Source organism: Apus apus, chromosome Z (assembly GCF_020740795.1).
Source record: "Apus apus isolate bApuApu2 chromosome Z, bApuApu2.pri.cur, whole genome shotgun sequence".
In the NCBI taxonomy this organism is placed as follows: Eukaryota; Metazoa; Chordata; class Aves; order Apodiformes; family Apodidae; genus Apus; species Apus apus.
In genome coordinates, this window is record NC_067312.1 from 44,766,940 (window position 1) to 44,781,777 (window position 14,838).

General features: G+C 43.0%; 1 protein-coding gene across 5 annotated transcripts; it reads right to left on the minus strand.

The window, feature by feature from the left end:
- Positions 1-3,017: 3,017 nt before the first annotated feature.
- S1PR3 (sphingosine-1-phosphate receptor 3) lies at positions 3,018-13,211 on the minus strand. Of its 5 annotated transcripts, XM_051642435.1 has the most exons (5): positions 12,826-12,915; positions 10,152-10,291; positions 8,711-8,949; positions 6,152-7,461; positions 3,018-5,124 (listed from the first exon to the last, which is right to left on the minus strand). In XM_051642435.1, exons 4-5 carry the CDS (start codon positions 7,287-7,289, stop codon positions 4,856-4,858), a joined length of 1,407 nt encoding a protein of 468 aa, XP_051498395.1. In that variant the 5' UTR covers positions 7,290-7,461; positions 8,711-8,949; positions 10,152-10,291; positions 12,826-12,915; the 3' UTR covers positions 3,018-4,855. The 5 variants fall into 5 exon arrangements, with proteins under 5 accessions (XP_051498395.1, XP_051498394.1, XP_051498393.1 ...); XM_051642434.1 differs by lacking the exons at positions 8,711-8,949; positions 12,826-12,915 and adding an exon at positions 13,153-13,211; XM_051642433.1 differs by lacking the exon at positions 8,711-8,949.
- Between the last annotated feature and the right edge of the window lie 1,627 nt (positions 13,212-14,838).

Below are 14,838 nucleotides of genomic sequence, written 5' to 3' on the forward strand. Positions count from 1 at the left end.
TATAAACAGGCTAATTGGTTAAAGTGTTAAAGCAGAAACTCTGGGAAGGGGAACTGAAAAGTACTTAGGCAATGACTACAGCTTACCTCTTTTTGACATGTAAGACTTGATCTGTTCCTCTGCATCCTCCAACATAAGCAACTTGTATGGTTTCCATTGAGAAAAAGGAAGGGAAAAAAGCAAGCTTGTTTGTTTTTGGTTTTGGTTTGGCTTGGTTTTGTTTTGTCTCAGCAAAGGGGATAAGATTTCAGAGCTACACATTTCTACCACAAGCACCATATAGGGGAAAAGCTAAATAAAGAGTGATTAAACCTTACTTGACAACAGAACAAGCCATGGAAAGTAAAGAGTAAAAGAGGCTAAAGCAGGGTGAGTCATTCTGCTACTCGGCTTTGTGGCAGACAGCATGGATGATTCAGAAAAGTAAAGTAGCCTCAGATTTTGAGATTAAGATGTGTATTTCCATTTTCTGTAGCTATCGTGAAGGTCAACTAACATTCAGGTCAAATGACAGATTTTTCCATCAGTCCTCCTTTTTCTTCTGTGAGGAAAAAATAATCAAACATACCCAGACAAATACACGTTCAAAATAAGTGATTTTTTAAATTAAAATAAGAATGTAAACATTGTATTTGGTATATATTTGTGTCCTTTGTGGCTGGATTGATGTGATAACTACTTATCAGTAAATTCCTGCAAAGTTAAATCTCAAGAGAAGACATGTTTCTTCTTTTGAGGTACATGTTTTTCTTTGAATTCTGTTGGCAGCAACAACAAAACATAGAAGTGTCTATTTTGCTGTAAAATAACATTTGTTATTTATTAATATTTACTACTTTTAGAAACATTTTTAAATGAGAATTGCAGGAAAAATAATGTGTGTGGAAATATCGTGAAGAATTGTTATATTCCCCATGACTTCTGTGAGTCTCAAGATTTTGCCTGTCTGCTGATTGTGGTATTCTGATTATAGAGGCAAATTTTGTCTCCGAGGAATGTCTTGAGCAACAGAATTTGGAATGTTAGTGTCATGAAACTGTTATTCAGTTTGTATATGATTAACCAAAGTAATAAAATAATGAGCACTACTATCACATTGAAATGCATGTAAGGTGAACTTGAGTCTGTTCTCCTATGCCCAAGTTCCCTAATGGCCTAATTTGGGTTTTTTTGGGTTTTTCAATTTGCCTGAAAAGATGCCTGTGCAAAAGCAGGTGTTTAGTGTACTGTAGACAGGAGAAAGGTTCCACATCAGAAGGAAGCTTAGCAGGGCCAATATTCCCCAAACCCTATTCCTCCGCTGCCTAAGTGTCTCCTTGCTAAGACCCTTCCCTCTTACCCACTTGGAGAAAAACGGAACCTGGAGATGCCCTGGGAAGTTACACTGCTCTTGGGGAGGAGTAATGCAGCTCTGATAGCAGCATGGGCATCAGCACACCTCAACATGCCTCTGCACAGTGTCTCCAGACCATACCAGGTGCTGGGAGGCCTCAGGGCTGTAGCAAACCTCATGGCTCAATGATGGCCAAACAGAAATCACTGATTAATACTGCTGTGCCTGTCCCCCATGCATTTTGCCATAAGAAGGGAGTGTCCCCAGGCCTGGAGTGGTCTTTGGTGTTCACCCCTCCCAGTAAAGTCACAGGGCTGAGCTGTGCCCTTGGTTGTGTTGGTGAGCTAAATGGCAGTAGTGAGGGCAGATGCCAGCACAGCTCTGCTCATAAAGGGCAGGCTGGCTGCTCCCGGTACCCAAGCTTTTTGGCATCTGGCATGCACAGGTGTGCTTTCCATTTCCTCACTGGAGCAGCTCGAAATTACAAACTTGTAGGCAAAGCAACACACTAATTATAGTTGCTCTTTGTGAAATCATAGAAACAGAATGGTTTGGTTTGGAAGGGACCTCAAAGATCCTCTAGTTCCAAACCCCCTACATGGCAGGGACACGTTCCAACCTGGCAAGGAACACTTCCAGGAAGAGAGCATCTACAGCTTCCCTGGGCAAGCTGTTCCAGTGTCTCAACATCCTAACAGTTAAGCATTTCTTTTTAATATCTAACCTAAATCTACCTTCTTTCAGTGTAAACCCACTTCACTTCATTTTCCTATCACTACATGCCCTTGCAAAAATTCCCTCCCCAGCTTTCCTGTAGGCTCCATTGATACTGGAAGAGACAGACAGGCAGGACCAAGGCAAGGAGGTGCTTCTTTGGTCACAATGTATCTTGGTGTGAATGTCTGTAGCCATAAGAGATGGGTGTACCAGGTAGCAGAGAACAATGAACATTAAATTTACCAGGAAGAACCCTATTCTCACAAAAGAACTCAACACGTAAGTATGTAGATGTTAATATTGGTGTACTTGAGGGATAAGATGAATTTGAGTTTTTGATGTATAAAAGAAATCTGTATTACAAGAAAGGTGTGCCTGATTTGTGGGAGTCCATCGAGCACCCAGCTCTATACAAAGCAGTAATGAACAATACCTCCTTCCTAAACATAGTCTTCTTGTCTGTGTTTTGGGAGCAAGCCGAAAATGGTAATGCCTTCAGGTCCTGTTAGGCCACTGTAAGGTCTCCCTGGAGCCTTGCCTTCTCCTGGCTGAACAGCTCCAACTCTCTCAGCCTGTCTTCATAGGAGAGGTTCTCTAGCCCCGTGAGCACCTTCATGGCCCTCCTCTGGACTACTTGCTCCAACAGCCCCACATCCTTCCTGTGTAGGAGGCCCAAGAACTGGACACAGAAATCCATCTGGGGTCTCAAGACAGCAAGCAGTGCAGTACTGCTGGAGCCAACAGACCTCAGAGCAAGTGAACCAAGGACTGAGACTTCTCCCAGGAACGTAGGGGCAAAGCCTTCCTCTGACTCCACAGGCAGAAGAGGCAGAGCCTACCACCTTTTGGCTGCAGAGCATTGTCACAAGTACTGCTTTGACACGTGGTACCCAGAAGAGTTTAAATGCATTTTCCATAGAAGGCAAAACCTTTTTCACATTTCTTTGACAAATGACTGCTACACAACTTTGGTTCAAAGGTTTGAGATTTAATTAAAAGTTTTCATAGTGTTTGTGGTACCTAAAGTGTTAAAAATACTCTGAAAAACTGTTGGCAATAAAAGACACTTGGAAAGCATATTATGAAAGCTTTTTTTCTACTTAGGTGGTTTGATTTGCATTTCCTTCATAATAAATATTCCAATTAATGAAATAACATGAATGAAATGTTCATCTCCTTTGTGGCTTTTGCTCTATGTAAAACCAATTGGGAGAGGGAGACCTGATTCTTGTGTTCTCAGATAGGACTAAATTATAAAAAGCTTGGATTCTGGGATAGATTTTAAGGAATGTTCTAATATTTTAGGATGAAGAAGCTATTCTTCATCTTTTTCCACCTTCAATGATAGAATATCTTCCAGTTGTTTATGGTCCACTACTTGACTTGCCCTACTATAAAATTTTGCTCTGGAATTTTCTAGAATCTGTACTCCACATAATACATCCCAGTGGGAAGTACCCACTGAAGACTGTATCCAGAACAGATTTTTCCTCTTCAGCTTTAAGTACTTTGTAAATTATTAGCAGTGTTACATGTGTACCCATGAATCTTAAAAGCCTGCTTCAGGTACAGTAGGGTAATGACCTAACAAAATATCCCCACAGCTTCAAAATAAGAAAAGGAAATCAAAATAGAGTGAAAGGTTTTTGTACTGACACACAATCGCACAGCCTCCAACAGTGGAGTCGCTTGCATTGCCTGTACTTTGCATCAACTCTGACAATAGCTAAGGCTAGAATCTAGATGTTAAAACTCATTTTCATGTCCATATTCTTGGACTTGGGCTATTAATTTATTTTAATTTTTTTCCACTTATATTGTGAGAATAATGTAACATCCATGACATAAAAGTTGGTCAGCCACAATGTTTTCTCAAACCATTGTGCTTCTAAGGCCTTTCTGCTCTACAATAGCAAGGACTGCCACATGCCACCACCTCATGACCTAACATTTAGAATTATCCAAATATTTTAGCTGGCAATTTTTGAAGACATAACTTTGGGAGAGAATTTCCACACTGAAAATACAGCCAAATAGCACAGTTAAGATCTAAAAACTTAAGCAAGCCATGGCAATACAATGTCACCAGTTCTATTTCTCACAAAGCTACAGAGCTGCTGACCTAGCCTGTACGTACAGTTTGTACAGTTATATCATGCTCAGCATAGTTTAGCTTTTTCTTCTTCTCTGAGTGCACTGCTTTTCAACATTTTTGGTAATTAATTTTGTTTTTTCACAGTTATATAATTCAAATACAGATCACCTTTGTTCTTACGCTGCTAACACCATAAGACTTAACTTGTAAAAGATAATGAAAATGAAACCTCTACATTTTAAAGGCTTTTACTACACCCATTACACAACTTATACACTGTACATACTTAAGAAGAGTCTAATGCTGCAGCTTTAAACGATTAAGACCAGAGTAAAGCTAAAGGCTCTTTCAGGCTGTGTATTAAAGCCTCAACTACTGATTGTGCATAAGGCAAGGTGTGGCTTGAGACATCACACTTTGAAACAGGCCAATAAAGTTAGACCCTTACACTCTTACTGAAAGACAAAGGAACTAATCTCAGTATTTCCTGTCAACCTTCACTGAAGCCTTGAGCCATAAAGTATTACTGATGGAAATACTACAGGCCACTTCCATGGGGACTTGAAACCAGGTGTTTATGAAGTCTTAACTGCTCTAGGTCTCAGGGAAGACCTCTAATGCTGAATGTCAATGAATAGCCAGTACTGAGGCTAGTAAGCCAGTGATAGATCACAAAGTTATTTTCATACAGGTTTCCCTGGAACAGCCTCTCAAAAGAGTAAGTCTGGGGCTCCAGGAAAGTTGAAAGGTCTTCCAAACTGAAGAGGCTTTCCTTCCACACCCAAGACAGGGTCAGGTATACATGGAGATATGCCCTTCAGCATGATCCTCTTGTACCGCACCTTTCCTCTTTCATCTGCAAAAGTGCTTGGAGATGGTAAGAGTGTAGAGTCCCATTGCCAGAAAATGAGATCTTGTCCCAGTCGCTGGACTTCTTCCCAGTGAGAATTTCTAACACAACCCCATGCTGTGGCAGTGCCTGGAGTGAAAAGAAGGAACTCCATGGGGAACTGTTGGTGGTTCACTGCTTTCTGAAATTATATGACTGTTTCAGAACAGAAAGATCTCAGCCTAGGTAGTGCATTCACAATGTACACAGGTTTACATACATTTGGCATACATTTTAAAATACACTGGAAAAATTAAGTAAAAATATATGTATTAAAACAGTACAAACACTTGATACACATGTATTGATGGGTCACATTTTAACTACTTTAAATAGCAAACACATATAGCTTCTTTTACTGGTTATTTACTACTTGCTTAAAACAAGTTGAGAAATGTCACAGTGACAACTGCCATGTTGTCTTTTACTAAACATGAAAAGTCTGACTAACATTCAAAAAAATTAAAATACTGCATTGATATGCCATGTTGAAGTTCCTGTCAATTAGAAGCTACTACTTCATTTATTTTCAAATATCCCCATTGAAGCACATCTATTTGTATAATTTGCCAACTTACACTGCACATTGCAATATAATCTTTAGCATACTGTAAACGTTTAACAAATAATGACTTTTAATAAGTAATTGCACAAATATACAGCTATTTATACCACATACATGTAAGGCCATTAACATAACCGCAAGATATAGAGAACTGTAAGCACCAACATCTGCAATGGGCTTTTCTCCCAGTTGGCAGTAATTGGTGTAATTTTCCGATCGTCAGCAGTGTTTTGTGAATGCTGAATTTTCTAGTAGGTTTTCTTGATGTTTTGCAAGATCAGGAGTTGATAAACGCAGCCACACCATGCAATACCATCGTGGTGCACAATGTCATTAGATATGCATGGACTTTTGTCCTGGCTGTTGGGTAGCATGAAAGGTGTTACTGAACAAACACCCAAAGCAAATGATCGTTGATTAAAAAGTCCTCAAAGTTACGTAAGCGGTTAGTCTTTTCCCCTTTGCCTTAAGTGCATGAATGCTTAAACTACACTTGTAGTTTAAATCTGAAAGCCACATAAAAGTACTTGTCTCAAGGAGTCCTTTACTTACAGAAGTTTCCATTGTGAAATGAAGATTCATTTTTCTCAGCAATACATGAGGAAACATTAATTTGTGGGAAATCTTCCTTTGGCTTCTGGGTATTGCTGCTGCTGGATTTACTTCGACTGTGATCTGGCGTGGGCTGAATAGGCAAAGATCTGGCCACCTGGGATTTCACCAGGCAGCCACAAACAAGGCGAAAGAAAGCCCGACGCATTTCTTTACTGGCCAGAGTGTAGATGATGGGATTCATTGCAGAATTGATGACTGCCAGAGCAATAAACCAGTTGGCTTTGTACAAGATAGAGCACTCTTTGACTCTGCAGGCCACGTCGATAAGGAACAGAATGAACAGCGGTGACCAACAGGCAATAAAGACACTAACAACTATCACAACAGTCCTAAGGAGTGCCATGGACCTCTCTGAGTTATTGTGATTAGTGACATTACGACTGCTGGACTTTACCAGGATGTAGATACGAGCATAAAGGATGACAATGGCAGCCAAAATGGCTATGAATATACTAATGCAGAACACCACATACTTCTTAGAGTATAGAGGCAAAATTGTTGAGCAATCTGCTAAGTTGTTTATACAATTCCAGCCAAGGATGGGTAAGGCCCCCAAGGAAATTGAAATAAGCCAGCATGTACCAATGAGAAGGAACACTCTATATTTTTTATTTGCATCGTAAGGCCTCATTTTAATCATGGTTAAATGCCGCTCAATAGCTATTGCTAATAAACTGAAAGTGGAGGCTCCCAGGGCAACAAACATACTGCCTTCCCTAATGAACCAGACCGTGGAGGACAAACTCAGGGTTTTCTTCCCAGACATAAGAATGTTTACTTTGTAAACAATCCCAGCTAAAAGATCACAGAGAGCTAGATTGCCAATAAAAAAGTACATGCGGTTGTGAAATTTATTGTTTTTCCATATGGCAATCAATACCATCAAGTTTTCCAGGACTATGAAACTACATAGGATAAGAAATGCAATAGCAGGCAGGTCAATGTTATCAGTAGCTTTTTCCCTTAGAATGAGCTTTCCTGTGTAATTATAATGTAGTACGATCAGAGAGTCCATCTCTTCATTTCCTTGAGGGCTAACAAGAGCATCAGGTGGTATGGTAACTGCTGCCATCATTTGTTTGCTGATGCTGGACTTTTCAATATCACAAGAATTTAGTTCTGATAAATTTCCACAAGAGGGAGATCAAGCCACGTTCCTTGGAGGACTCCTCTAGGTGGGCAGTAGGTATCCCTTGCTCCAGCAAGCCTCGCATATTAATTCGGGAGAGTGGCTCAAAAACCAGGCTCTGAAAATAAAGACAAGTGCAACATAAATCTAACTGTCTTCCAGTGTCACCCATGGCCCTTGCAGGTGCTCAAGTTGCAACATCCACCAGAGAGCTGAAAAGGATGCTGACTACAATGGGGCACCAAGGTCTAGCACTGCTGCATGCTTAGCAAGGTCACTGTGGGTGAGTTATTGGTCACACTCTGCTGTGGAAATATGAGGGCAATGCAGACAACTGCTCGTAGGTGTGTCTCCCTACAAAATTTTCATGCTGAAAAAATTGCAGCAGAGTGGTGAGGATTAGCCAACAGTCCCTGCAAGACCCAGCACGCACAGCAATGGGCTAACTTCTCAGAAAGATGTAAGTGTACGTGGAGCTACCAAAACACCACCCAACAATCACTGCTTGAGCAGTAGCAGGGAAAACTCACTGCCTCCTAAGCTTGCCCTGGTTCCATATGCAGACTTCAGGTAGCAAAGAACCTGAGAAATTTGATGTCAGGTCTTGATGCCAGTGTGCATATCGCCAATGCCTACAATAACTTCCTAACCTTAATGGTACAAAATCATGCTATTTACAATTAAAAGCCAGTCATCATAAAACCAATCCTACTTCCTAATCAAATTAGTTGGATTTCTACTACCCTTTTTAAAATAAACATGGCAAGTCACAACTTTGTAAGTATTGCTTTCTTTGTGGTTCACTTTTTCCCTCTCTCCAGGTGTATGCAAGACATACATTTAAAGTTGTTGGGTTTTTTAAAATAAAAAAAATTTTTATACCAAGTTGTAATTGTCCTTCTCAATTTACTTCTGTTTTTAAGTTGTGCCTTAGATTAACTGCAACATTTTCCCAGGGACTTCAATAGGTTGCATTTTTGCAGCAGATCCTTCTAGCTACCTTTTTTCATTTGCGACATATACATACTGGAAGATTTTTGCAGAACTTAGTGAAAATATCAGATGTCAGAAGCACTCGCTGTTTTACGAGAAATGTTACAGTTCAGTTGCTGCACAGTATTCATGCCCCAAATGTATATACTGAGGATGAACAGACAGCCAAATTTTCAGCTCAGTAAACAAACTAGGATGGGGATGAGGAGAGAATTGGTTCCATCTGAGCCAAATCTGTAAATATTTCATTTTTTTAATGGGAAAGGTAAGAAAACAAAAAGTTGTGCTGGGTGGGAGGACATTTTCCATTGGCCTAAAATTAAATAGCTTAGTTTTTTGAAAAGCTACAGCTCTTGACCTAACCGTTTATTTACCTGAGGGACATGATCATCTCCCAGACATGTGAAAGACTCTTTCAAAGGATGGGTATCAAGGGAAGAAATTGAGATCTCAACCTCTGCTAGAGAGCAACACACCAACAGTTTTCTGCTTGCAGCCTGTACATCCCAAGAAACATTTCATTTTCTCTGGGTAAGAGACAGCTTGTTGCAAGCAAGCTTAGGTGTCTGTACTTTCCTTGGAAAATAGCAGCCTTCCAGTACTTGAAAAGACCCTACAGGAAAGATGGGGTGGAAATATTTATCAGGGAATGCAGTATGAGAGCTAACAGTTTTAAACTGATTTAGATTTAGATGTTAGAAAGAAATTATTTACTGTGAGGGGGGAGAGACACTGGAACAGGTTGCCAAGAGAAGCTGTGCATGCTCCCTCCCTGGAAGTGTTCACGGCCACATTGGATGGGACATTGAGCAACCTGGTCTAGTGGGAGGTGTCCCTGCCTGTGTCAGGGGACTTGGAACTAGATGATCTTTAAGGTCACTTCCAACCCAAACTGTTCTATGGTTCTTATATACAGGTTTCTTAAGATCACAAAATAATCTCCCCAGGGAAGTTGTGGATTGCCCAACATTGGACACTTCTAAGACTCAACTGGACAGGGTGCTGGGCCATCTTTTCTAGGTTGTGCTTCTGCCAAGGTTGGACCAGATGATCCTTAAGGTCCCTTTCTATCTGAGATTCTGTGATGTGAGCCACTGCTGTTCCAGCACACTCTTTTGGGCACTTGAAAAATGAGAGATGCATTCTCAAGTGCCTTTCTGGAAGAGGGGAGGAGGAAACCAGATCCCAGATTAATGTAAATGGATTTAAAAGATGACCTGCACTCAGTTTTCCCACCCTCCCTTTTCCTGGGTTCCCTCCTTCAGAAAAGAAGTGATCTCACAAAAGCCTATTGTAAATTGAATTAAATTCTTTAGTACATTCAGGATGTTGTAAAATCATTTTCTGAGAAAATAATTTACTATTTATCCCATTATTATTGTTATTTCCCCACTCTAGTTCTTAGGTCCAAACTACTTTGTTGAAGCGTCTTGCTTGGGAGATACATATTAGCCAAGAAACACAGTTGATGCTTGGTGTCCTGGGTCTTTTTTCCTCTGAAGTTTACAGCAAACATCTCATTCATTTCCCAGGAGCAGAACTGGGCCCTTGAGCTGTTCACCTCATTTTTAAAGCATGGTAACAGTGAAGCTCTTCAACAGAACAACTTCACCTCAGTTAAGGTTCAGTCTAATTGTAATTCAGTTACAATCTGCATGCTGTTATCACAGAAACTATCACAATCTTTCATTGTATTTGTTTATAACAAAATGCCACTTTATCCATATGAATTGTGACTGTTTTCCACTGTAAAATAAACAATTACATTTGACTATAAAAGCATTTCTTAACCATAACTCAACTAGCAATACTCACCAGGCTTGCTGATGGCTGCCTGAGAGAATCATTATATCGATAGCATTTAAGAGCACCACATGCAACAAAATAAATGTTTCTGCAAGTCTCTTCCAAACGGAATATCATACTGGTCTATCGAAGGAGAAATATATTTCCTTCTGTGAAGAGAATTAAATGCCAGACTTAGAACTTTAACAACTCAGCAGCTGTAAACCGTCATGATGCTACTACAGGCAATGGTGTTATACCTGTTCCCCTAGCTGAAGGCATGGACGATACACTCAATCAGCAGAAATCATACCAAGTCTCTTTCATTGCTCGTAACTACTTCTTCTCTTAAAATTATTACAGCAAATAGTATCACAAAAGTAAATCTTTGCCTCTGACTGGCTAGTGGCAGGCAATGGAGGCTGCAACAGTGTTAACTGCCAGGACTCTCAAGGAATGAAAATCACTCACAAGTAAATTTAAAGTTAATATTAAAAATAATGTAATAAATGAAAATTTATCCTCTTCTGGCAGCAAGATTTCCAGGTATCTTTCAGCCGTACTACTTTTTTCCCTCCTGCTTTGTAGGCAGTAACACAGTAACTCAGAAAACACATTAATTTTTTGAGAGTTAGAAAAATTAAAGTTGCTTGTATATTATAGCAACAAGACAACAGCAGCTAGGTCCAGGATACCTGTGCCACTGTTTCCTGACAGCTCAACAACATATTCCTCTTAACACCTTTGTTCCAGTCACATACAGAGGAGTAGCCACTAGCTCTAATGGACCTCAGCTCAAAATATTTAAAAAGGACTTCAAGAGCCCATTTGTAGCATGCAGTGTGTTGAGGATTGCCTCCAACACTCCAAGCTCTTGAAATCACTAGAAATCAGTCTTATTCCCTCTAATGCAAGCCACTGCACCACCACGTAGCACTAGAAAGATAAACACATAGGCAGTGCAGAGGCAATCTCACTATACTTCCTCATGGAAGTTACAGTGAAAACAGTAACTAAATTACTCAAATAAAGGTATAATGTCAAGAACCACAGCCATGTGGAGGACAATCCAGTTGCCTTGTTCAGCTATTTGGCTGACCTTTGTCCTCTGTGCTTGGAGGAAGCAGTTGTGGTCAGCAGTGAGCTCCATCATTTACCCTGCCTGGAAAATGTCCCTGCCCACCACCATGCTCTAGGGGTTTCCACAGTGGTTAGTGTGCTCTGCTGCAGAGGTCAAGGATCCTAATAGGGTTGAGCACCCTTTCAGGTTTGAGTAGGGTCTCTCCACCATGGCTCATGTCCCTAGGGTCTAACAGGATCTGTATACTCCCTGTGCCTCATGTACCATGAAAAGGACCATGCTGTGCGGGAGGCCACAACCCCTCAATATGCCCTGTGGCAAAGCAACCCTCCACTGCCCTCTCCAGCCCCACCACACAGTGGTACAGGCAGGGACTCAGGGCTGTACCTCTACAGGCTCCCCACAGATACTGCCTCAGGTTAAGGCAGTGGAGTCACCCTGCAGCATTCCTCTGGGAATGTGTAATTCCCAGGAGGCAAAGGGGAACTGCTGATATTAGGGATGTCAAAGCCTTTCAGCAACTATCCTTAGAATGTACCCACTGTGCCCCCAGCAAGCACTCTGGTACAACTCCCACAGGGAGCTGAAGCCTTTTACCATCTCAGGAGTCACTAGGTACTTCTCAGCTACAAAAATAAGACATTTATGTTTTCAAAACAGTGAGCCAAACTGCTCTCAATTTTCATGATATCTTGAAGGTAAAGCAACAAGTGATAATAAAGCACCAGTGAGAACAGGACTCAGCTTTCCACTGACTACTTTTGCCTATACAAGCACACACAATTCTATGTGTTCAGTACACTCACAGTAATTCAGCTGGAATAATATTTTCCCTGCCTTCCAAATATCCATTAATAGACTTTACCAATGACACCATATTCCACCTTCACCACCACCACACAGACAGCCATATGTTTTGGCCAGCACTAACAGTTTTCAGAAACGCAAGGGAAAAGTCAAGAATGTGTATCTGAAGCCAAACTTTTGTATGTTTTATTTATTTTCAAAGCCTTTCCAGATAAAAAATAAACACGTGTAATTTATCAGGCACACCCTGGTAGAGTTAACTTTAAGAACAGAAAAGGCTTTTGAGATCAGCAGCACATTTCAATACACATTTCCACTCTAAAACTAAGCTGTGCTAATTGCAAATGAAGTTTCGATAACAAACATCTGCTGCAGAACAATGTCTTGGACAACTCAAATAAACTTAAATTCTATTTTTCTTTTAAGTGAATGCGCTGGCAGCTTACAGCCTCAGAAACGCTATGAACTAGTAAGTGGCTATTTTTCTTGGCTTCTAGATTTTAGAATTTTTTAGATTTTTTTGTATTTTGTAATTCCGAGTCACACATATGCTTATCTAGCACAGGAGCTCCCGGCTGGTTTAATTCTTGCACGTGAAAGGAAGGCACACTTAGTTCTTCCCCCTCACTCTCCCACCCAGCTCTCCCGACCTACTCCCCACCCCGACTCCAAACTCCAGTATTCTGTTCACGTATCTGCATTGCTGCAGCGACGTGAACTTTTCTGGGTTACAAACATAGTCTCTAAACCACCCAAGAATGTCCCCGACGTGCCCGCGGCGTGACCGTCCCACACTGGAGACACTACTCCACTCACAGTCTTGAGCTCTACTCAGTCTGCCGCTGCTCTGTGCCTGCCACGACGCCTTTACGTGACACGCCGAAGGAACGTCCTGCACGGTGTCCTTCACCCTCCCACGACAACAGACAAAGCAGGCCGCTCTCCCGCTGGGCACCCCGAAGCGAGATGGCGCGGCAGCGCCGACAGTCCCGACGACAGTCCCGACGGGCTAGCTGCGGGACGGGCTGGCTGCGGGACCGGCAGGCACCGGCAGGGAGTAGCCCGCCGTCCAGGTAGCGGGCAGATGGGGAAAGGGGCAGGCAGAGTGCGCGCAGGGCTGTCCCGAAGGAAAAGGCGAAGTACCTGCTGCGTCCTCGCCGCTTCCCCCAGGCTCTCTGCAGCCGCCGCATCCGACCTGGCCGGCTGCACGGCGACTCTTAGCTCCCAGGCTGCGCTGGGCCGGGCCGGGAAAGGCCAAATCGGCCGGGATTGGGATCGCCCCGGCCCAGCTCTGCCGTGGCCACTCCCCGCGGCTCCGTGCTCCCCGCCGCCGCTGCCTGGAGCCTTCCCGCCCAGAGACCCCCGCCCGACAGCCCAATCTCCCCGCCGGACTTTCCTCTGCCCCCACCCTCGCCCCTCGTCCGCCCCCCTAGCTCCTGCCTCCGGCTCGCTGCTCCCACGCAGCCGTCGTCCTCGGTGAAGCTCTCCACTCCGGCGGTCCTTTCCTGCCCCTGGCCCGCCCCACTTCGCCCCCGCCCCTTCGCCCCTTGCCAGCCACTCGTGCCCTGTGCCCAAGGGGGTGGACCTGCGGGGGCTGGCTGCCGCAGTCAGGGGAAGCCGGCCGCCGGTGAAGCGCCAGGGTTACGGGCAGCCGGGGTGAAATGGGAAACGGCGAACACGCCGCCGACTACTTGTAACGTCCGTAAGAACGCGGTGGGGAGGGAGGAAATTCTGGGTAGTCCTTACTCAGCTCGAGCTATTAGCATGCCTGAGTGAGGTTTACTTCTCCTGCCTCTGCCCGTCTGCTTTACTGGATCTAATAATGTGAGCTTCAATGCGATTGAGAGGGGTGACATAGGGTGAAGCATTCCGAAATCCTGAGCAAAAATACGGCTGTTTGACCCTGAGCTGCCAATTACAACATGTTATTAGTAAGGTACCTCTTGACCAAGTTACTGAGTGAATAGGAACTCAAGGGGAGCAATAGGCATGAAGGTTGTCTCAGTGACCGGAACAGTGCTTTGGAAAAGAAGTTGAAACTTGGACCCTACAACCATCTAATTTAAACATACTTGTAAGACGCTTGCCTGTGGGTACAGCAAAGCTTTCTGTCAGAAACGGATACAATGAGCTGAGTAACACGAACATTGCAACAGCCTTGCAAAGCTCAGGCAGGCATGTAGAGTTGCCCAGTCATCTTGTTGCAATCAGTGTTTTTATCGGGAACCTCCTGTCTGGAGCTGAGCATAGTCACACTGGGACTCGTGCCACGGGCTCGATTTTTGGGTTGCCTGTATTGCTACTTGGTAGGGAAGAAAAGTCCTGAAAGAAAGCAGAACTAGATCTTTTATAGCAAGAAGTTTAAGCTGATGTAGCAGAACAAATGGTATGTTTCTGCAATTGCTTTTTGTCTGCTGCAGATATGTAATGAAAATCTTCTGGTTTAGGACCTTGATAGGAAATAAGTACTACACAGGGCAAAATGCTGGTGAAATAACTTCAGAGCTGATGGACCCAGTGGATTACAGCTGCCTTTAGCTACGGATAGGAATATACTACAATGTATGGTGGTCTGAGCCTTATCTCCTTGTCCTCCCAACACGTGTGCTGTGTGAAAGCTGATCTCTTCTGTGGAAGGGGAGTGGAAAATTTCCATGCCTTGTAAAAGCATACACTGCTTTTTGGCAAAGGGGGGCCCGGGTTGGTGTCTCAGTGCTCTCCCATCACACAGAAAAGTCTTGTCCAACAGTTTCCCTGTAAAGCACCCCAGGAAGCTCTGCAGTCCTGGAAGCTGGTAGCCACTCACTTGTTCTCAAGACTCAGTTCTTA

What these genes read in the sequence shown, in the direction of transcription:
- S1PR3 (XM_051642434.1), bottom strand. Translation starts at nt 7,289, where the DNA reads ATGATGGCAGCAGTTACCATACCACCTGATGCTCTTGTTAGCCCTCAA. An exon ending in ATTTCACAATGGAAACTTCT is followed by an intron (nt 5,125 to 6,151) that starts GTAAGTAAAGGA and finishes TTTTCACTCCAG; the next exon opens with GCACTGCCACAGCATGGGGT.